The 24,915-nt window shown below is 41.3% G+C and overlaps 1 protein-coding gene across 1 annotated transcript in view; it reads right to left on the bottom strand.

The window, feature by feature from the left end:
* CNTNAP5 (contactin associated protein like 5) overlaps positions 1-24,915 on the bottom strand; it is a 573,569-nt gene that overhangs the window by 97,827 nt on the left and 450,827 nt on the right. Inside the window, exon 14 of the mRNA XM_019522627.1 lies at positions 887-1,043. Coding sequence (XP_019378172.1) covers positions 887-1,043 — 157 coding nt within the window. The remainder of the gene's footprint in view (positions 1-886; positions 1,044-24,915) is intronic.

The following is a 24,915-nucleotide window of genomic DNA, read 5'->3' as shown; positions in this document are numbered from 1 at the left end:
AGCTTCAATGAGCTTTGGCTCTCTCACTTATACACATGTCAATGATAAGCTTGTAAGGAAATAGTCACCTTTTATAGGATGATCTTAGAATAGGTAGGAACATCAAGCATACTAAAGCCTGATTTTACGTCTCAGGGATACATTTACATGTGAGCATTTACTGTGCAGTAACCAAAATTACTGTGCAGTATGGGCTCACAGATACACGTGCACACCCGTGCTGTGCAGTAAATATGGCAACTTGTTCTGACTTGAGCGTAAATTTGATACCTGCCTCATTCAGGTATAAAGTTTACTCCCAATTAGTTACTGTGCAGTAATGCACATGAAGATGTCTTATTGCACAGTAACACTGTGTGCGTGGGCTGACTTGTGGCTAACTTTAGTCCCAAGTCAGTCCACATACAGTGTTAATGTGCTTTAACGCCTGTACCTGTAGAAGCTGGCCTATTCCCATTTATTGCACAGTAAATTTAAGCTGGCATAAATGCACATGTAGGCATTCCCAGTTATACCCAGCAAACCAAATGCTAAGTTTTAGTACAGACAATTCTCCAAAAGCCAGGGGGAGCCAAAACAGCTGAAAACTTTAGGGTATGGTCCACTGATTACAGTGAAGCCACATAGATACAACAAGAAGCAACACTTTGCACAGGGTGCTATTTTTATTGCAGTAGCCTGCTTCTTCCAGACCTCCTCTATGCTGGAAAGAAAACATGCATTTGAAATAAGTCCAAACTCTGCACTTACTTCCAACCCAGTCAACTGCACTGAAGCCAAGAAGGCTGCAAAAAGTACCAGGGAACATAGATTACAGTTCAACAAATGTCTCTCACTCCTCCCACTATTCCCATCTACCCAATTATACATATATTAACATAATTACCATTCTTCTTTATCTGCATCACAGTTGCAAAAATATCTCATATCCAGACAACTTTCTTCCAGTCCACATGCACACTGCTGGACTTCAGGGAGAGAACCTCCCCAGTAAAAATGCTTCTCGTTGGCACGGCCAACCCACCAAGCAAACGGGATCCCATCTGGATGAAGTGGGGGACAAAGAAAGACAAGAGAACTGCAGTTACATAGAGAAGCCAATAGTACTGTAGTAGGAGTCAGCCTTTTTGGCAGGTGTGCCATAAAGTAGCACCACATCCTCCCCAAGTGCCATTCTGATCCCCTTCCCCTGCCCTGTGCTCCCTGCTTTTTGCTCCCACCCTAACCTGCTATATGCCACACACAAAGACTACCCATGCCACTTGTGGCATCAGTGCAGCAGTTTGGTCACCTCTGCAGTAGTGAATCAAAGCAGGAATATAAGTCTTATTTCTACAGGTGGCCATGTTAAAATGTAACCAATTGCCCCTTATGGTACCGTCTACTAAGATGCAAGTTACACAACATTCAACAAACACTGCTGTAACTCTATTCTTTTCCGCAGAATACTTGGTAAGACAGACATAGCCAAATGAACTATATGCACTTTTTTTTTTTAATTTACTGCCCTCCTTACTTCATTTCTTGTCTGCTCAAGCTGACACCGAGCACAACCAGAAAATGGACATTTTATGATCTTGCTTAATGGTTTGAGGGAAAGATGACAGGTTAGCTAGATAGTTTGAGCTCCAATTGCTTCTCAAACTACAGAGCCATGTGCTTCTCTTGTTAGCGGGAACATCTTTACAATAGGTTAATATAGTCCATGGTAGTGGTTTGTACACTTTTGTTCAGGGCCTATTGGTGGCCAATGAGGTTATGGGAAGCAGTCTACAGGTCGCTTTGCTCCCCACCCCCTTTTCAATTGAAGTTTGATGAACAGGGTGGTTCACAATAAATTTTGAGGGTTCACAGTAGTATGTTGGGCCAAAGAGTTTTGGAAGCACTGTTCCACTACATCAAAAATAAGGTGTATTTACTAAAGGTGTGATGACATTTCCTCACCATAAGCATCGGTGCACAATTGTACTAATGGACTAGTTTTTGGTTAGTTAAAGCAACACTGATTTCATCCCATACATAGCAAATCTGAGTTCTTAACAGTGGATGATTCAAGCTTCTAGGAAGTACACTCAATCTGCTTTTTCTTCTTGTTGTGGGTTTGATCCTGTTCCTACTGAAGTTAAAAGAAACAATCCTATCAGCTTCCATATGAAACAGAAGTAAGCTACATATATTATATATGGGCAACATGTTCCCAGGCAAGACTTCATAAGACACTGAAAACCTCTAAGTGAGGGATCAAGCGGTATACAAATTGTAGAAAAGATCCGCTAGCTTAGACTAAATTTCATTCTGTGCAGTTATATGTTTTACCCAAAGGAGCTCTGTGCTCATTTTTTCTAGGTAAAACCAAGATTATATTTGTTTAAAGTTCATCATATTTTACATGTCAGATATTAGGTATTAATGGATTCAGTAACAAGATTCAGGCACTGCAAAATCAGTGGATCAAAAACTTCCTAAGATTATCCTGCCTTTCAGCTCAGGCAATTTTTTGTCAACTTCTTAATCCTTAAATTGAGAAATGTAATCAGGTACAAATAATGGTAGATGGCAGAAGTTAGCGAAACAGCACCGTGTTCCTAACCTTCTGAGCTCAGGAATTATAAGCTTCAGTACTAATATGAAAAATTAGTCTGTTTTTCTCTTTCAATGAAAATATTAATAAAGCCTTTCCTAATTATGCAAGCAAGAACATCCAGAACATGAAATGCAACCAAAGTTAATTACAGAACGTTAGGGCCTAATTAAAATAAATTTAAGATTAAGTCGGCAAAATTGAACTCATATTTGTTTTTCTCTCAACCTCCAACTAGCATACTGTAAACTCTTGGAAATAAGAAAAACCCAAAAAACCCTAGCAAGAGTAGTTCCAGTCTCATGACACCATTAATTAGGACCTGAGAACTTTGACCAATACCCAATGGTGCTAATTATAAAAACAAAACTCAAGATTGGATAAGGATGTATCCTACTAAAAGGTGTATACTTAATTTAGCACTCATATATTCTTGTCAACATATTTCACCTTGCATCTTGGATTCTCTCTGTTATTGGTGGTGAGGATGGTTTAGGAAAAATCTGGATGATAACTAGACGATGTTACAACAGTTGATATAGTTATTGTAGGTGAAAAAGAACTAACACCGATGTGCTGGGAAATTACTTGGTACAGCTTTGTAGAGGGATGCTTATTCAATAAAAGGATAATTTGACTAACAACTGAAGTAGACATTACAGAGAAGTACTACATCTAATTAAAAAAAAGTGCTCATTCTGGGAAAAAAATATTTAGATACAAATAAATCCTCTGGGCTATCAACAGATAATGGTATGCGTTAATCAAAGTCAATCTGTGTCTTATTGCTTGTTGGCTGGTACCATTAAACGAAGGCATAATAGTGTGATAAACAGCCATCCGTGGGCATTAAGAATGGACATTTTTATAACATCTTCTTCACATTCTACTATATTTATTTTGTTGAACTAAGGCAACCAAAGAAAAAAAAGATTTATGATGTAGACTCTCAAAGTGGTAGACGCATCATAGCTTGAGTCATTTAAAAGTAGTCTAAATTAAGCACTCCATAATATATTGCAGGAAACAGTCTGGGATTGGCAAGGGAATGGATTATAAAACGCAATATCTTTTCAAATTTTCTGTTTATGGGCTCGTATCTTCTTGCAAGATGAGCAACAGTTTACTTTAGGGGTATTCCCTTTGAAATCAATTGCAAGATCAGGAGACATCAGTCGCGCTGAACTCTAGGTCCTGATTTAGCAAAACCCTTCAGCATAAGCCTAATATTAATCATGTGAATAATCACAGCACTATTCTGCACAGTACTTATATGGGTGGTAATACTCAATTTAAGTCCATGGGATTTAAGCAAGAACTTGGCTGAACTGGGGCCTTTGGCCTCACAAGAATATGAATGATCAACAATAGCGACAGAATAAAGCCTCTCCTTTGCCCATGGCCATTTCTGATCTTAACACGTTTCTAATCCATTCTAAAACACCCTTGGTTAAAGATTAGCTAGGTGTAGGTGTAACAAAAATATGAATTTTGAAATGCCATGCTTCAATATCCATAGTGCTATAACTGTCATGTCTTAGCTAGTCATTGCACCTTTGTTGTCTACAGTATATTAATATAATAAAAGCAGCCTCCAAATCTCTCCCCTAAACACAGTGCAAACACCACACTAAATACTTTCCTGCTGTACAGCTACTGAGGCCAACAGTGCTATTCCTGGGATGAATTTGTCCCTGCAGGCCTGTGGTTTCATTGCTGAGCAGAATTCCACTTTAAATTTTCATGAGTAAAAGTCCACTTGTCCCAGAGCACCACCAGTCCTCCATTCGGTACTTCCATAGTGCATTTACTGAGTCCAGAACAGAGGACAAAAGCATATTGCACAAAAAAATGTATTACACTGAATACATTTTTTCCTCAGGTTATAACTGACAGAATTCACTCATGATGCACACATTAAAGGCTTCTTGTCATAGGTAATCCTGAACACAAAAACAGAAGCATGGGAAAGAGACAGTAAATATAAGACCCAAACCAACAGAGGAGCATGAGATTGAATTTCCTCCAAGAGCCTGTTTCACTATCCGCACAACTCCCCTTTCTTCATAGCTTAAACAAATCCATTAAAAGGCAATGATTTTCCATTTCCAGCAAAGCACTGGCAGTAACTATAACCCTGCCTGTATTTCTCTTGTCTGGGAGCCTTAACCAACAGCTGTCTGATTTATGTTATCGTTTTTACCCACGGCAGCAAATCTTCCTACAGAGAAAAACGTTGAGTACTTGGATGGCAAAAAGTGAATTTAAATCCAAGCATGGTCCTGAATAAATGAAGAACAGGCCAAATGCTCATGAGCAAGCATGTGCCAACCCACCACAAAATTTCATGGTACATGCAGTTGTATATGCCAGTTAGTTCTGCAGTGGTGCAAGCTACTGGGAACAATCAGCTACCACTTCAAGCCTACAATGGGTTGGATGCCCAACACCTCATTGCAGTGTGGAGCTAGCTAAGGTTGCTCATCTGCTACCTGCTGAGCTCTCCATACTAAATCTGTGCCAGCGGAAGTCAGATGGCAAAATCCTGAGTTCAGGCCACTGGGGCTGTGTCCATATGAGTGCAAACGTTTGCTTCCTCGGGGACCAGCAGCAGTGGCACAAGGTGCACTGCTGCTACGTGTCCCCAGGGAAAACCTGTGCCATGCGTCCTCTGGCATGTGGCAGGTTACCCTGGGTGGCATAGGGGAGGCTGGGACCAGCAACTGTGCTGGCTCTAGTAGCTTTATTTGGGGTCCTGGGGGCCTCATGGAGCTGCAGTCATGGTGCTCCTGCAGCTGGAGCATGGCTCCAGGTGGCCAGACTGGTTTTGGTTGGTGCGCACCATCACCACATGCACCACCCTACTTTTTTTGGTGTGGGTTTTTTTGATCTCTCAGGGTCAACCCCCCAGCCCCCATGCTGCAAGGTAGCAGCATGGGAAAATGCCCGCATGTGCAGCGTGTGGCACCGTAGACAGGTCAGCAGTGCCACATACCACGTGTCCGTGCTCGTCTGGACGTGGCCAGAGAGGCCAATGGGAGGAGATGCCAATCATACGACAGTGCTCTGTGGACCTTCTTTCCAGTCACCCCTGGGTAGGGATGAGCACAGAGATGTACTCGGTAGGATAGTTAACTGTTACCCAAAGACTCTTTGTAGAGGGGTACTTCTGGGAAATAATAACGGCTTCACACATGGCCTATGCCCATACAATCAGCTTACAGAAAAGCCTCTGTCAGGTCGAATCTCAAGTTGATCACCGGTATACACAGTTCACTCAGATTTAGTGCAACAGCCAGTATCTATGCAAATATAAATGCAAGAATTTCCTTTAAAGATGCCCTGTGTTACTAAGCAGTCTATGCAATTATATTTATAGGCAATCAGAAATTCACTTAAAAACAATGAGTATTTCATCTGGATTTAGAGAAAAATTATTATACATATAAATCTAGAGTGATATATATGAACCAGCACCAGGTTTACCATGGCAGAAATTTGCTTTTAGTTTTTAGGGCTGTCCTGCTAGAGTTAAACTGAAGCCACATATTTTTAACAGTATTACATTTGTCAAGCTTTGTTTCCATCATTTGTCAGGGTGCCTCATATTGCTATTACAAGCAAAGTGCAATGACGGAAGGAGAGCAAGATAAATGGAATCCAGCATTAAATTCCTGATCAGTTCAAACCTATTTTTTGTCTTCAATAATTGTACACCGTTAACACAAGGCAGGCTTCTAGGCTATCTGCATTAATGGGAAAAAATGAATTAAAGGTCCTTCCAACCAATGCAGAAAGCTAATTTATTATTAGCAGTCTTTTCAAACATGGGGACCTGTCTACATTGAAACAATGCTGTCCAGGCATTTGTTTCATTACAGTGTTCTTATAATGAATAAAACTCGAGTAATTAGTAGTGGCATCGAGCTGGAGAAAGTGGATCCTGGGGTCCCACTGGATCTTTGGCAGAGGCTCCATAAGGGAGGAGTAAGGCGGCACCATCCTGCTTACCACACTATATATATGTGTTTTTTCTTATACAACAAAAAGATCCCCCCCCCAAAAAAAGTGGTAGGGAGGAGAATATCTTAAATCTATATTACTTTTCTCTTACTTAAATAAAAAGACTACATATCAGAATAGACACTACAAAGAGGAAACACTGATCTTGGAACTGGAGAAAGCAAACCGGGCTGATTCTGAGCCAAAGTACAGAGACAAACACTGAAAACATCTGTTTCTACTAATACCCTTAACACACAATATCAAATCCTGGAGAAGGCCCACCTGACCCCCCCAGATGTTACATAGAATAGGAAGTGCTAAAACAGAGCAATGCTGCCATTTAACAGCTGGTATGCTTTAACATATTGCGGCAGCATCGTCCTTGAATCCAGAGGCCAAATTCAGTTCAGTTAATCTGTGTGACTACTTCAAAAACAGGAAATCATTTTGTGAAATTTCAACTTTCTTTCTGTTCCTCGAGGTTTCACGTGGACTTATTGTCCAAGTTTTTAATGCTTTCTTTTATATACTATTTTACGGTACAATTGTTCAACCTATCCTTTGCTAGGGAAACAAATCCAGGACACAGAAAAAAGGGAAAAAAGCTGCAAGCATTTGAAAACAAAGTGCTATGGGAAATATTTGGTGCACTGCAAGAAAATGGAGTTTGGAGAAGGCATAATCACGAGCTGGTGGATCTGATGTCTTGAGCAAGATAAGAGTGCAGAGAATAAAACGGGCAGGGCATATCGCAAGAACTGATGAGAGAAGGCACACGAGGCAGATTTTAGAAGTTGAGGTGAAGGGCATCAGGCCTCGAGCTAGACCAAAGCAAGAATGGGAAGATAACACAAAAACAGATCTAGAAGGAATAGGTGAAGATGTGACAAGGTGGAAGGAGAGTGCTTAAGATGGGGAGGAGATGCATAGTTCTAGTTAAGGTGGGTATAGGCCTGTGGGGGGAGGGAGGAGAGAGAGAGATTTTTAGCCAAAGTTTTGTTTTGCTTTTTATTTTTAAATCCAATTAGTCTTTTTGGAACTTCCTGTTCACCAAATCTCAACTTTCAGTTAGAAAAAGGCAACTTTCAGAAAGCAAAAATATCTGCATTTTTTAATAACAGTTACAGTGAAGAGACTGAAGGAGATGACATGGAGAATGCTTATCCTATCAATAACTTTTTGGGAAAAATACATTTTTAAAGAAGTTATTTTTAATGGCACTGCTATTTGCACATATATAGTTCAACCAGCTGTATAGTATTGGGCAAGTGGTTTTTTTATGGGTTTAAATGACAAGGCAGATCTTTTAAGGAACAATGGAAGCAATATAATATTAGGTTTTTCTGTATTTTCCTGTATTAGCCAAAGTCTGGGGTTTTTGTTTTTTGTTTTTTTTCCTTGGGCTCATATAACAAGAAAGAAGGATGCTCTTCTGTGCTTCTAACACTGCGTAGGCAGTGCTGCAGCCCAACGGAGAAACTTATATGGGCAGTTCCTCAGCTGGACGTCTTCCACTCATGTTGAAGGCAGGGTAGATTTGGACTTTAGACTAACAAACTCAGAGATGCATAAGCTCCTAATTACCAATCTCCAGTCATGCTGGCAGAGCTACACTGATTTCTCATGTGAGAGTCTAGTTGCTGCTGTTCCCTCACCAAGAAACGAGTTTTGTAAAAAGCAAAGTGCATTCTTGTCCTGGAAAAAAAAAATACTAATTTGAAATATGAAAAAAAATATCACTAAGAGTGTGGTCCTTCTTAGCAAAATGAGGTGGTTTTAATAGCCAAAATTTAAATTATTCAACTCATTTTCCTTCACGTTATCCTACTTTATGCCTTTTTAAAAAAAAATATATAATAACCATTTGATGGTCACATACTTGCCCCTAAATCCATGTTCTTTCACAGCACTGGCACCTTATTCCAGTGTATTTTTTACTAATAGAGGAAGAGCACAGACCATTGGCAGACGCTTCCTCAGCCCGACGAAGGGTGTTTGTGCCCGAAAGCTTGCTAAGGAGAATTTTTCCAACTATATGAGTGAGTCTAATAAAAGAAATTGGATTGACTCAAAGAACCTTACCTGCCAATGTCTTTAGACCAACATGAAAATACAATGCACATCAACACCATCATTTTTAGAGATAATCAGCGCTGACTTCATCAGGAATAGCAGACGCTCCAAAATGATATTTTGTATTATGATGCTGCTCACCAACACTATTGAGGTGCCCAGGCAATTTGATTTCAACTCTGGTGAGGTTCTGCTGTCCTTACTTCCAGAAAGTAGCATTTTATTCACAAGTGCTACCAGCCATCTCAGTGGAGCTATTCATAGAGCAAGATACTATTCAGTGCAATAGCAGCAGACTCCAGCCATAGCTTTAACATTTTTTGACAATATCAGAACAGTTTTAAGGGAAGGGGGTGGGAAGGAGATCCTAATTTGCTGATAGTATCTGTATAATTATCCAGCTTTGCTGACAAGAGACAAGCCTGCCACATATATTCTCAGGTTGGAATAATCTTGTTCATTAAAAAAAAAAAAGAAGATGATAAACATACACAGAATTAATGCTTGTTTGTGTACTTATCTCTTTTGCAGAGAAAGTGCATGTCCCTCTGGATTAGCTATTATCACAAAGTGCTTTGTTCTTACCATAGTAGCTGTTAACATGTCATTATTCCAGAAGAGAGTGGCCCAAATGAAGGCAAACAAATGCAAGACCTTTGCCGCTTCTAGGCTTGAGAGCAGCCTAATAAGCAGAACAGATGAGTTGTTTGACAATCTAAAACATGTGCTGTGCTGCCCAAAGTGCTCTGTTGAAAATAAAATAATTAGTGGGTGCAGCTACACATGCAATTAATACAAAGCAATGAATTCTGGTGCTTATCATGTTCCCAGGCATGCCATTTCAATGTGCGCCTGGGACTGCAGCATGCTGAACCAGGTCAGAGCAGCCCAGGCTGACAGAGGGTCTGGGGGGTCAACCTGCTACAGAGGGGCTGGCTGGGGCACAAGGGTGGTAGCAAGCAGGCACCCCCCGAACTGAAGTAACCTCATGTCCCAGCCAGCCCCATCAGCGTCTACACGTGCATTGCTGTGCACTAAAAAACTCTGCAGCAGGATAGTACTTGCATTTACAAATACTACCCTGCTGTGGAGTTTATTATTTTACTGTAGTCTAATACAGCTGCAAGTGTAGATGCTGACGTGTTGGCTGCAAAGCTAATTAGGAAGCTCCGTAGTAAATGTTGCATGATATTATAATGCTAGAGATAGGGTAGTAAATAAAATACAGATCTTAATCATCTGGGATGGCCTCTCTCAGAGGCTCAACTAAAAGACAAAAGTTTGCATCTCAGTTCTGTTATTTGGACTCATCTTTCAAAGATATCATGCATTTTTACAGATGCTTTGCAAACTGCAGTCTGCATTCAAGTTCCATTGACTTCATAAGACCAATTATATAAAGTTGCTTGGGAAATATTGTCGATACAGAGGGGGGCTAGACTATCACACAGGGAGGATGAGGTGGCCTTGTAGACTGGAGAAATAAACACTAGATGAAATGTAAAAAATCAGAGTGCAAAGTCTCACACTTAGGGACTTAGACCAAGAACTTTCTCCCCCAGCTTGGGGGTCATCCACTGAAGATGATGGAGGGTGAGAGGGAACCGGGTGTCAATACAGTTTCCAGGACAACTGCAACCTGCCCATGGGATGCAACCATGAAACAGGTGAATGATATATATCAGGCAATGCATTTTCAGAAGACATGGGGTATTAGTACAAAGCATTGGTAAGATCTCATGTGGAATACTGCGTACTCTTCAGGTCACCTAAGTTAAAAAAAAGTGTAATTAAAACTGGAAAGGAGGATTACAAGAAAGATTAGCCCAACAGACAATACATGTGTCTTAGGAGAGGAGATTACAGGAGCTTGACTTGTTTAGCCTAATACAAAGGCTGGGTCAATACACTCACAGGGCAGATAGGAGAACTCTTTAAGTTAAATGTATTGGGATAAGATCAAATGGGTATAAGCTAGTTCTGACTAACTTTAGACAGGAAATTGAGAGAAGGTTTCTATCCAGCTGAGAAGTGAAGTTTCAAAACAGCTTTCCAATTTTGGGGTAGCAAGGGCAAGGAACCTAATTTGTTTCAAGGTGGCATTTAATAAGCTCATGGAAGGTATTGTATGACTCCTGGAGCTGGAAATGAAAGCCTGTGATACGAGGCCTGAAGTGTTCAATTTGCTGGTATCCCCATGGGGTGACTGAAAAAAGGCTTGATTGCAGTGTGTGGGCTGCTGGCATGCAAGGGAGGTGGCTAGTAGTGAGAGGTTTTTTGACCTTGCTGATGGTGCACAGTAAGATTTCTAAATACAGATATATCATAGTTAATTACTTCTGTGCTTCAAAGTTTCCCCTGTGTTTTTCCTTTTTTTTTCTTCTTCTTTTTTAAAAAACTTAAGATGCTCTCCTTCCCTCTTCTGGTCAGGCTGATCAGGCATAGCTCCTTCTTTCCTTTTCTCATTCCTCTACAGCATGAAATGCAGAGCAGCGTTTCTTGCCAGGGATCATCTGGGTGCATTTCACCTCTCTTTCATGCCATGCAACTCCATGGGAAAACTGTAGTGAGGAGTGCAGTAAGTAGGAGTGACTAAAGAAGTGGGGGACATTCAGACCTTCAGAGAGGTCACTACAGCTTGGACTGGACTTTCTGTGCCGGATGGCAATTGCCTTTTGGCTCCAACTCTCCCCTCTGCTTCCCAAGGGGTCTTCACACCTGCTGCAGACCTTTTCCCCTCCCTTTTTCTTTCCTTGTAGCCTATCCTTCCCTAAATAGTCTATCTTTAAAAGATGAGGAAAAAAAACCCAGCAACTTCACTGAGATGTAGCAGATGTCTATAGACTGCCTGTATATAAACAGAAGACGGGGAGTGGAGGTGTTGTGTTAGGGGAACACTTTCATAGTCACAGGCAATGAGGGTTGAAGGGAGCTCAGGAGGTCACATCTAGTCCAACCCCCTGATCAAAGCAGGACCAGCCCCAGCTACATCATCCCAGCCAGGGCTTTGTCTACCTGGGTCTTAAACACCTCCAAGGATGGACATGCCACCACGTCTCTGGGTAACCTGCTCCAGTGCTTCACCACCCTCCTAGTGAGGAAGTTTTTTTTCCCTAATATCCAACCTCAACTTCCCTTGCTGCAACTTGAGCCCATTGCTCCTTTTCCGGTCATCTGCCCCCACTGAGAACAGTCCAGCTCCATCCTCTTTGCAGCCCCCTGCAGGGAGCTGAAGGCTGATATTAAATCCCCCCTCAATCTTGTCTTCTGCAGACTAAATCAGCCCAGTTCTCTCAGCCTCTCCTCACCAGTCATGTCCCCCAGCTCCCAACCATTTTCACTGTCCTCCGCTGAACTCTCTCCAATTTGTCCCTATCTTTTCTATAGTGGGTGGCCCAAAACCACACACAGGACTCCAGATGTGGCCTCACCAGGGCTGAATAGACGGGAAGAATCACTTCCCTTGACCTCCTGGCAGTGATCCTACCAATGCAGCCCTATATACGGTTAGCCTTCTTGGCAACAAGGGCATTTTTTGTGCCTATCCCAGAGATAGAGTTACACTATCTTTAAATTGGGTAAGGCAAGAATAAATTGAAACAGGCATGAAGAAAACCCAAGCAGAACATGAAGATCATCTTAAGAGGTGAAAGGCAAAGACCCCTGCATGGAAAATAGGCAAAAATGCTTAAGGAGAGCGATGAAGCCTCCCCTGAGCAAGTAGGAACAAGCCCAAAAAAAACCAACTGAAGCCCTCATTACAGCTGCATGACATCAAGATTTTTAGACCAGCTGGCTGGGATGCCACATTTTGAAAACAGGTGAAGCCACAGACGCAGACCAACGAGGAAAAGGCATGCTGACATTATCGTGCAGTAGGAGCCACAAATTAGCCCCATACCCTCCCCAAGTACCACTCTGATCCTGGTCCAATCTGCTGCTCTGCTTTCTGCTCCCTGCCCTGTCCTCACTGCTCAATCTGCTGCTCTGCTTTCTACTGAATAGACTGGACTGAATCCAGAACACCAAATATCCTGTAGACTTAAAAGGTCTCAGGACTATTATTAAAAAAAAAGAAAAACCCTACCAACTTCCCTCTCCATATCATGAACAAGTGCCCCACAACAGACTGTTGACTGGAAACATTTTATATTTGAGGCATTCACAGAAAATCTTCCATGAAGGCCAGTTCTAGGGATATAAAAGGCCAGAACACAGCTGGCATAAATTGACTACTTTCAAATCTGTGTAGCTCTGCTGATTTATGCTAGCTGAGTATCTGGCTTATTGCCTTATAGGGGCTCTTCAAGAAACATATGGCTTCCATTGAGAGCAATGTACAGTATTTTCAGATATGGAGGAGAGGAATCAGTGATACAAAGGGCTTTTTTCTTTTCTTTTAAAGGGGAGGCAGGGAGGGAATTACAAGTCTTCAATAGTTCTGTAGAAGATCTGCAGCCCACGTACTTTAAATGGCCATGCGATACATATGGAGAAGGAAGAGGAAAGATATCCTCCATGAACTTCCTTATACCATGTGTATATGGTATCTTGGAATAATGATGCTGCCAATAAATGGCCCTTAATCTGTTCTGACCATGATCCCATCCACAGCTTGTGTATGGTTTGAAGGTGCCCACTTTGGAGATGAACTTCAAACTACACTTCAGGTTGCACTGTTCCCCGAAGAAGACATCCAAAGTCCAGTTTTCTGTCTACTTACTGGCCTCATGATTCAATTTTTTGAGGGATATTCATAAACATGGATGTGGGTGCTTGACCTTTCTCCTAGTATCCTTTTCTCTCCTGTAGCAATCTCATTTTCAACCTCACAGAGTGTATCAACACATGTGCATTTACTGTTCAATAACTGAAATTAGTGTATAGTATGGGTGCATGTCTACACACACACACCTGTACTGTGCAGTAAATATGGTGACTTGTGTCAACATGACTGTAAATTTGATGCCTGCATCATGCAGGTATCAAATTTACACCTGATTAGTTACTGCACAGTAACACATGCATAGATGCCTTACTGTGCAGTAACACTGGTTGTGGACTGACTTGGGACTAACTAATGTGCTTTAATGCCTCCTGGTGTAGACACCAGTCTATTCCCACTTACTGAGCAGTAAATTACTGCAAAGTAAATTTAAGCCAGCATAAATGCATGTGTAGATGCTGGCCCACAGTGCTGGTGACTTCTATGCACCGACACACGTGAAAATTTGAGCCAAGTTTTAGTCTCTGAAAAAAAAAGCCTTGGCCCCAACAACAGAAATAGGCTGTTGCTGACTTAAACCTTGAATCTGGCTTTCTGTAAGCAAAAAGGAATTATCATGTCTGGAGGATAATAAAACCATTATTACTTTAACTCTCTACCATAGTACCTATCCTCAGTGCACTGCCACATGACTTGCTCTGCACTTGATGCTTCTGCTTAAATAAACCTCAATTACCAATAGATGTATATGTAACTGAAACTAAAATAAATACAGCAATCCAGATGTTAAATAAACTCTTTTCCTGATGTGGCCATTGCATCATTGTGTTGCATTTAACCAGTAGCGTGCTGTACACAGCCGTGAAAAAAAAGTTTGTCTCTTTTCATGTCATCTTTCCTTCAGAATCAGCAAGACATATAGTTGGGGTGGGGGGAATCCTTCTTTCGTTCAGTGGTCATCAAATCTTGCTACTGATAAGAACTAGATATTATATGCATAGCTTGGTTTAATGGTAGATGGGAAGAAAGAGAAAAATAAGTAATCAAATGTAAGTATTTGAAGGTTATAAGCAGAGCAGTGTTAGTTTTGGTCCGAGTGAATGTGTGGGACTTAATTCCAATGGGGTCAATAATAGTCACTCTTACATGCCCATAACAAGGAGCAACTGGACAAATGTAGGGAAAAACTTACTTAATATCAGGAAACACTTCCTAATGAGAAACACTACATCACAGGTAAATACTACAAGCCCCTTACAACAGACTGGACAAGTTACTACAAAATATAATGTCAGCAGCAAGCCAGCAAATACAGCTGGCCCTTGAGAGAAATGATATAACCCAAGATAAGTCCTTCCTGTTTTCACTACAAAGAGGTATATTTAAAAATAAATTCATATTATAGAACAGAATTGCTCCTTCTGCCTAAAGACCTTTTTCTGCTGTTAATAATACCAGAAGTGCGCTTTTTACTAATTTATTCCTCCTGCTTCCACTCCAGGAACTTCGCTGTGACAGTGGGAGTGGGATTTTCTCCTCGCTTGGTATCACAAAAAGAATGATTAACTCCATTTCAATTGTGCTCTTGAAAATACACGCTATGTGCAGATATTACGGAGGGTGGAATCTGGCATGGAGAATATTACTGAAGTTGGTTTGTGAAGCATTGAGAACACACCTTGACTTTCTGCTTTTAAGTTGATTTTGCAGGGCTGGCAGACAGAAACTATTTATTTACTGGGCAAATTTGATCAGGAAGTCATTCAGACAATGTCATTTCTACCATCTCTTTTTCAGAGTACAACTGCACGATTTCTCCAAATGGATGTTTAAAAAAAAAAGCCAGTGACTTTTGTGCCAAAGCCTGGTTCTTCAGAAATCTAAATATATCATGATTAGATATGCTCTATTTCTGGACTGGAATAAAAAAAATATATGAATACAAGCACAAATTAGCAGTAGTGCATAAATAACATGTATATGTGGCATCAGAAATAAGGGATGCAGATAAACCAGTATTATTAGAGTAACACTGGGTTATTATTAGTAGTATTTTTATGCAAAAATCTCTGATTAAATAAATAAGGACTCAAGATAAAAAAGTTATTATATAACCGGAATTTGTTTTTGGCATGGTATGTATATACCTATGATAATATCCTGTAGGAAGTGAGATATAGAAATAGAATAGCATGAACAATTTTAATTGATGCAAATGATCTTCCTTCCGTTGGAGAGGAATGGAGCATATTTTTCTCAGAAACCTTTACAAAAATAATCAAAATTCCACATTATTTACTCATACGTATTAAATAGCTGAAATGATCTATTCAGGGCTCTGAATGATTTTGCAATATATTACAAGGAGAAGCCAAACACTGCAGACAGGAATAAATATGGTCTCTCTGAACCCAAGAGGAGGATGGGAAAATACTATAGGCGTATAGGACATGACTGGTGAGGAGAGGCTGAGGGAAATGGGCTGATTTAGTCTGCAGAAGAGAAGACCGAGGGGGGATTGAATAGCAGCCTTCACCTCCCTGCAGGGGGCTGCAAAGAGGATGAAGCTGGACTGTCCTTCGTGGGGGCAGATGACAGGACAAGGAGCAATGGGTTCAGGCTGCAGCAAGGGAAGTTGAGGTTAGATATTAGGGAAAAAATTTCCTCACTAGGAGGGTAGTAAAGGACCGGAACAGGCTCCCCAGAGAAATGGTGGATTTTCCATCCTTGGAAGTATTTAAGACCCAGCTAGACAAAGCCTTGGCTGGGATGATGTAGTTGGGGATGGTTCTGCTTGGAGCAGGGGGTTGGATTAGAGGTGACCTCCTGAGGTCTCTTCCCACCCTTATTTTCTGTGATTCTTTGATAATTAACAGCATGATAAAATGAGGAATAAGCCACAAAGTTATTCCACAGACAATGTGTAGTAATGTTGTGGTTTGTTCCTATCATGCCATTAGCTGAACGTGTGGCCAGGGGCTCGCCCATGGCTGGGAGCCCTGTCAGCCGACAGGGGCACCATCTGCGCCCGGGAGTTATGATCCTGGGCTCCCCCTTTACTGTCAGTATGGCGTGACTGGATCTGATGCTGGATCCCACAATCACACCTCCTGCCTTGCATATGTGGAATGGAGGAAGGCACGCTGGTGGGGATCTTGCATTCAATCCTATCACTCCATTACCCGAATACCCAGCAGGGAGCTTGGAAACATTACCGCAGATCCACTTGCAAGCAACTGACAGCGGCTATGCAAGAATTAGGAATGTGATGGAAAGGCGAAGCAACCAGCCCCTGGTTTAATATTTCCTGCAAGCAAACACGCACTGTATTCAGCTCACAACAGAAACCTAAATATGTGGTGTGCAGAGACAGGGCTATTTGCAATGGCATGGCTATGACCCCTTTTACTTCCAGAGGCTGCTCTCTCCTTCCTTCACTAATAGTGTACTGCAGCTGAGGATCAGTGAACATAGGTGCATTGGCCAGTCCTCCTGCTCCATCCTCAGTCTCCTCTGAAAGCAAAATTTCTCCATCTCATTGAAGCTGGAAGTGCGATTGCTCCTTGCTACTAAAGCAGGCAAATCGACCGAAACACCTTAGTGACATTTGCCTTCTGCGCCCAAACACCGCCCATCTATGGTGTCCAGTGCTGGGAGGGGAGAACGCATCAAGTAGCCGACTACCAGCTTTCCATCACGTATCCTAACAACCCTGAGTCTCACTATCTGAGCCACCAGGAGCGTTAAGGCCACCCGTTAAACTTCTTTAGAGTCCAATGTGTTAAAATACATTAAACTGCAACAGTAAATAAATAATTGCCGATTCAACACTGCTCTCAACTGCCAAGCACTTCTGCCTCCCTGACTGTAACAGTTAATGTCAGCACTTAATGCCCTAAGTAGTGGAAAGGGAAACTATGCTACAGTAGACAAATGCAGTCAATTTTAACTTAAAGATGTACACAAACTGCAGCTCCGTGTTGCCTCAGCTGTCCTGTTCTCAGACTGCAATTATATCTCCATTGGTCAAAGCAGCAGGGGCATCGTTTGTCATCCTAAGCAATGCTGGAGCGCTGTGAAACTGGGCTGTTTGGAAAAAAATGCAGCTGTAGCAGAACATATGTATAGGCAACACCATGAAATGAACTGGCTGTAAGCCAGCATGTGGGGAGGGGGGAACAACCCCAAGAATATAAATGAGAAAATTCATAGAGAACTGCACTCAAAAGACTCCTAGTGATTCATCCTGACCGGCTTTAAAGGTCAGGGTGGCAATAATCCGTCTTCTTTAAGAAGCATCTTAATCAACGTTGAGCTCTTTTTCTCACTCAGTGAGCAATGAGTTTTGCAGCTTTAAAACCATTATTTATTTTTATATTATTGAATTGCTGTTGGGTTCTTAAATGTACCATAATTAAACGGAGTGTGTGCGTGTGTGTGTACCTGCACGTGTGGGTGTCTGTGAACTGTTGCAATACATGGGCAGATCCAGGGTCGTGGTGATGCGGATTTGGCCCCGCTCCTGTCGACTGCATGGTGCATAAGCTGTGAAGACTGGTCATTTTACATGTGCAACACAGCTGGACAGGGTGAGGGCTCAACTTCTCGCTGTGATCCTAAATGCCAGGGAGCCCTCAGAGCTCCCTGCCTGTCAGCACAGCTCCACGTGTGCTGTGAGCTTTCCCCTGATTGTGTGTATATGTGTGTGCACACGTACACACACACTTGAGTCCAACATTTACATTAAACAATATACATAGTTTTTTACACTAATATATATTATAAAAGCAAAGACACATGTGACTGTAGACACGTTCTGTTTTTCCTTTGCATTTGAAGAGTAAAACGAATGCATGCAAACGCAGATGCTCTCCTGATTTCTGCTTGCATCCCAGAACAGACCAGGCACATGAAATCAATAGCAAAACACAGGGCCAGCTTCGATCCCAGCCTTTCAGGTGTGCAAGTGTGATGCTTTTCCACTGCGCTCGAGTCCCTGAAGACCTGTTAATGGAAAAGGTGGGTGGGCGTGCTTGCTGCTTTTTGGTGACTCAGTCTTAAGGGTAAGATGGATGTGTGTCACACAAGAGGATACAGTCACAGATTGTAAGGACCTGATCAGGGTGGAACAGAATCCCAATTAGGCACCGAAAGTTCCCTGAGGTGCCTAATAGGTGAGACAGCATCTGCTCTCCAGGGTCAATCTTTCTTTGTTCCTTCTAGGTTTTGCATTTATTCTTAATTTATACTGAAATTGTACTGTTTACTATCTGCTGCCTTCTAAGCATAATCAAGAACAAGTCAAGATGCCCATGAATTCAGGTGGGATACAGCTGCATAAGGCAAAAAACACACTCAGCAAACTGCTCGAAAGATAACTATGAAAACAGAAAAAGAAAGATACCTGGGAAAACACACTTCCCTGACTTTTCATCCACGTTGCATCAGAGACCTACATGGTTTCAAGAGTACAGGCTGACTTTTGAATAAAAGTAATGATTTTTTTTTCAAACAGCCGGCCCACTTAATGCTACCATGTAAACATCTGTTCACATTCACGCATGCAAATAAATGCATCCACTAGTAAGTCTCTCAAGCTCAGATTAATTTTTATCAAGTTTTCCCAGTGCCACTGAGGCAGAGGCCAGCAACAAGGAGGGGGAAAAATATCTTTAAATTTCCTTGAGAAATGGTACTAGGAAAAAGCTCTGGATGGTTTAAAATGTCAAATAAACACATTTCATTTGCAAGTTTCAGTTCCCCCTGCCTGGCTCTTTGCAGCCGCTTTTGCTCAAGTCCCATATTTTTATGTCTCGTTATTTGAAGGGCTACTGGGCTGATTTCCTTCCTCCTCACTTGATTGCTTTTTTGAAGTACTAGGTAGAGCCTGCTGGAGTCACGGTGAGCCTTGACTTTGATTCAAACAGGCGAAGGATTAGGTTTGCTACGTGCCTCATTAGATGCACGACTGCAGCACCTTCTCCGATTCTGCTGAACTTTCCCTTTTGAGCAAATGCAGCAGGTAAACTCAAAAGCCATGAAATGTCACTATTAAAGGTGGACACTTAAACTAAGGTACCTGAAGAATTAGCCCTTTCTTCCAAAGGCGTCTTAAAAAAAAATGCAACCCTGAGAGATTTCCTCTGGCCAGCCGTGCTCATTCCAAAGTCAAAAAGAGAAAGCTAAGGTTATTGTTTTCTGTGTGAAGTCCAAATATGCTGAAAAAGCATATTATTCCCCAGACTTGCAACTTTATTGTTTTTATAATTCACAGCTAAGGTCACAAGATGTCAATTGAATATGTTCTTCTGTAGCACCACTCATGTCGCCATTCTAGTCCAAGTCCTAAACGCTCCTTGATTGCTTCAGTTCCTATTTCCAGCCATATGATTTAGCACTCCTAGGAGAGAGAGAGTCTACCAATTAAGGCACAGGCTAGAAAGTAAATTTGTGTTTTGTTCCTAGCTCTGTTATAAACTTGGAAATTATTTAAGTCAGTTAAAATCGCTCTGGATCTCAGCTTCTCTATCTGAAAAATAAATGGGATTAATATGTCCTGTCTACTCCAAAAGGACAGGTTCACTCAACAGAACCAATGAAGCTGGCACAGGACAAAGTGTGGGGTACTGTGGGATTTCTCTAGTAGTCTTAGAGAAATCTGATCTTGCTGGCATGGTGGTATCATCTCCATTTCAGCGTATCCTGACACCTCCAAATAAGCTGGCAAACATAGGAAAGGAAAAGAGAAATCGCCCTTGCTCACATTCCCATACACACTGTAACTGGGGAGTTAAGTTCATAACTTGACAGACCAGGTTCTTTGGGTGAATGTGATATCTTTTATTAGAGCAACTCAAATAGTTGGAAAAATTCTTCTTAGCAAGCTTCCAGGCACAACCGCCCTTCACAACTTGTCATTTCCATTTGTTTTTATTCCACTCTACGCCGGTTTTTACCCTGCGTCCGTCACCTATTAACACTTCTGCATTCCTTCTTGAAGCACACAGCTTTATGAGTTATTTTCTCTTTTAAAGTGAGCTTCCCTAAGCCTTTTGGGTGGGTTGGGGAGGACAGCATATAAATCTAATAAATAAATAGAAAAGAAACTGTCTTCCCCAAAGTGAGCAGCTTGCATTGCAATTGCATGAGGCATCTCTCTCTGCCAAACAGACACACACACACACTCTAAGCAATTCTTAACAGGAAAAGTTAAGTTTTGGGGTGTTTTTCCTTAAAGTGAGATTGACTGAAGTCCTGGCAGAATATGTGTCTCTAAACCACATTTAAAACATGGAGGCAGAGGAGCAAAAAAAAAAAAATCTAGGTGTAATAAATGGTGAGCAAATACATCCACACTGTAAACAAAGCTAAAAGTAGACTTTAGCCAAGAGAGTGGAAAAGTTTAAGGGCCCTGCCTTTGCTCTGCACTGCATCTTCTGTAGCCACCCTCAGCTGTGCACACTACATACGAAGAGGTGTACACTTGTGTTAGGCCATGCAGCCCTTCATTCGTCTCTGCAGGTTGTGAAGCAAGGAGGTATCAAGGTCCAAGAGCCTGGGTTAATGTTGGTTCAGTGGGTAGGGGGCTAAACAAAATTCAGGAGACCCTATCAAGTACCGAACCTGCATACTTGGTTAGCAACATACTTTACTTTGGTTCCCCCTGTTTAGTAAGATTATATCTTCAGGGTAAGAAATGCCGCTGGACAAAAATCAAACACTGGGATCTGGCACAGACATTCGATATACTGCTCTAATCTATTTCCCTTAAAAGGAAATGTTCAACATGGAAAGATCTAAAGATATTAGAAATTTATGGTATTTGTCACAGCTAGCTTTCCCAGCAGTGGAGAGGATGAAATCAGTTGGTCAAACAATGACCAAAGGAAACCTATGGAGAAGACTGGCCAGAAACTGCCAAAAAAGAGGACAAAAGTCAGCATATAGTCCTCCTCTGAGAAAGGGATGCAGACAATGATGCTTTCATATAAAAAAAACACATTCGTGTTGTTTTGACCAGACAATTGTCATTTCCTGTCATTTAATTAATGTTGCAGTTAAGCAGCCATAATTGTCCTCTGGGTATTATCTTAAATGCATTAAGAATGGAATCGAAGGCTTTCACCATGTAATAGCTGGACACTTTTTTCAAAGCTCCTTTCTCTGTCTGTGAATTATTCATAATACACTTCAAATGGGCTCTTCTGGATAAGCTAATTGACCTTGTCTGCATGAAGCACCCACTGCCTTCCTTGGGATAATTAATTCTGTGATGTGGTCCATTATTTAAAGGTAATGACTTTTCTTTAGGTTAGGCAATATATTATTATTACTGCTCAACCAGTCACTTAATTCTGCACTTAGAACATGCAAGTTTTCACCCTTTTGCAAAGGGTTACATTACCTCTAGTAATGTCATGTCTTAACAAGCCACTCTTTTGAAATTACAGGTACAAATTAATTAGGCCAAATGAAATGACATGCACATGCACCCGTTCACAAACCCAAAATAAAACGCACATCCAGAGGAATCAACTCTTGCGCCAACTTTCCAACATTTACCGCTTTGATTGTAACCCCAGCTGGTTGTTCCACAATTGTGTGGATATATGAAACCAATTTATTTAGCTAACTAAATATGCAGGTGCAAATTCTGGTTTGCTGACTGTGGGTTTTCCTTAGGTCTGACATTTCAATTCTGCAATTAGCATTTACAGTTGACTACTGGAGTGAAGCGTACCGCTGTATATTTTCAGAAAGAATTCAGCCAGAATCCAAGATATGTTAGTGTTTCTCACATGCATTGGCCCTAAATCTATTTTAGTCAGGCATTAAGGGAGTCCACAGGCATGAGAAAATCCTTAGGTGCTGTTGAAAAGTTTTAGCAGCTGATGCACTATTTCATTCCCAAATGCCAGCTCCTCACATCAGTAGGCCACTCCAGCTGGCTAGTCCCACATTTACTGGATTGGCCCCCACAGCTTGATGGTCCCAGTTTTAAAGAAACCTTTGCATCCTTCATTCCTTCATCTGCACTTCTCTGATGTACTTGAGCACTGGGGCTTTGGACTTTTGATTCCTGAAGTGCTACAGACTTTAAACTCTGGTGGTAAGCACAGTATTCAGTCATTGCTGAGCCACTAGCTCCACCTGTTTCCTTGCCACACAATTCACTTCACGTGGTTCAGCATTTAATCTTCCATTAAATACCATTTCATTATATACTCCTCATCCTACAGTCTTTATGGAGCACTGGCCTAAGTGAGCATGTTAGCTATTTGAAACTGCTTAATTCATTTATACACACATAATGACACCTGTGAACTATTTCAACTATTTTGGCTCTGGTTGTTTGAATAGTAACTTGAAATAAGGAACTGAATCTGCCTTCAGCAGGGGACTGACTCGGTGACTTTGTGAGGTCCCATCCAGCCCTACATCCCTATGATCCTAAAGCACCACCTCTGATTTGTATTAGATGATTAACAATAGAAAGAAACACCTCAAAGATTCAAAGGGTGGCAGATTGGGCATTTCCCTCTCTAACTGTGCATAGATACCATTTTGCATAAGTGTTCAGGTACCTCTCAGTTTCCAGGAACCCCTTTAATATATCATATCTGTATTACATAATATTATTCAAAATCACATATTTGTAATAACACAGACATACAAATAATATGCTTTTTCTAAACTAATTATATATATAACATATTCAAGAGGTTCCTAGAAAGTGAAAGATCCCTGACTACTACTGGAAATATATATCCATGCACAGGATTTTACACACACGCATATACGCATATACAGCCCTCCTCTGATTGTCCATGAACAATGTTCAGAGAGGGCTGTGACTGCCATTAAAGTGAAACTGAAAATTTATTTTCAGCCAAATGTCCAGAAATAGAGTTTTTGAAACATTCCCTCACATCTTTTTTTCACTTACATAAATTCCCCATGGAAGAAAAAAACCACAAATCTTTATCTGAAGTAACACCATTTATAATGCACTCAAAGATTCCCATGGAGTTGAGCTATAATTTGTTGCTGTTTATCGCTTCACTTGAGCTCAAATCAACCCAAGAAAGTTTTGTCTTCATCAAGATTATTTGCAACGCCTGTATGTGTTGAATCATACCTTATTGTGGTTTACGGGTTTCATTTGAGTAACCACAGTTGTATACTACACATTGATAACAGCTCATGTCATTGTTACGCCGTTATGTTTATCCATTAGTTTCTCTTTTCATGCCACAACCCAATTACTACAGTATTACAATGGGTCTAATGGGCTGTTTCACTTTGTTCCTTTATCTATTCATTCTGACAATGGTGCATTTCATGGAATATAAATTTCATCCTTTGAAAACATGACATTTTTTAGTACAACATGGCTAGACACATCTCTGAGCCTTGTAGGGAAGTGAGATGAATGGTCCATGGTGGCATTTTGGGAGGACCATATCTCCCCTCTGGAGGCATCAGTTGTGGATAAAGTGATTACTCTGACAAGAAGAGGAGGTGATTATTCAGTCAATAAAATCCTGGTCTATTTAGCAGAGACTCCTATTGTTCTTCTGATGGACTGGAGCCCCCAGTCTGTCTTGTAGATGTAGTAAATGGTATGCAACATTAATTCCCTTCACCAGAATTGAGGATTTACATGTTCCCTGGGAATGAAATACCCAGAAATCGGAAGCAGCAGCAGCAACAAGGTTAACAAACTGTCTCTAAATGATACTAATTGACAAGAGGCCTTAATAAGTTCAGGTATGGATTGTAAAATGATGGAAAGGGCCAAGAGAAGGCCACTGTGTACCTAACTACATGATTTGGCAACATAACCTACCATCCCATGCTCCATCAAGACAACAACACTTGATGACAATGACATCTCAAAGTAGGAATGGTCATCAGGATCCTGACAAGCTAATAATGTGGTTCTCATCTGGGACAAATCTGGATGCCTTGCTTCAATAATTCATAGTATTGCCAATCAGAAATAACTGAATGGAAGTGTCTGAAAAACACTTAGTCTTGACAAAGAAGATGCCAAGTGAGAAGTGGCTCTGCCCTGCTAGTAGACAGAATTATCAGTTTATCCTCATCAGTGAGGTGCATTTATTCTTCATAGGCTTCTCTCCCCCTCTCAAAATCACAATTAAAATAAGGGACAAAAAGAAAAATGTTGGCATTTAAAATGCATTCTTACATACCATTCAAGCCTTTTCTTCCCCTGTATACCTCCATTCTCTCTACATGGGAACTTCTGGAGGGACTGGACAAATTTAAATTAGCTGGTCTGGATGATCTCCACCCCCGAGTGCTGAGGGAATTAGCTGAAACCATTGCTGGACCCCTGGCACGACTGTACGAGCACTCGTGGTGCTCTGGTGTGGTGCCAGAGGACTGAAGGGCCAATGTGGTTTCCATCTTCAAAAAGGGGAGGAAGGAGGACCCGGGAAACTATAGGCCAGTTAGTCTTACCTCAAACCTGGGTAAGCTTTTTGAGAGAATTATCCTGGCACAT

This window comes from Gavialis gangeticus, unplaced genomic scaffold (assembly GCF_001723915.1).
Source record: "Gavialis gangeticus isolate Ggan-Ray unplaced genomic scaffold, GavGan_comp1, whole genome shotgun sequence".
Classification (NCBI taxonomy): Eukaryota; Metazoa; Chordata; order Crocodylia; family Gavialidae; genus Gavialis; species Gavialis gangeticus.
The sequence above is the reverse complement of the archived record's forward strand: the minus strand, read 5'-3'. Positions and strand labels throughout refer to the sequence as shown.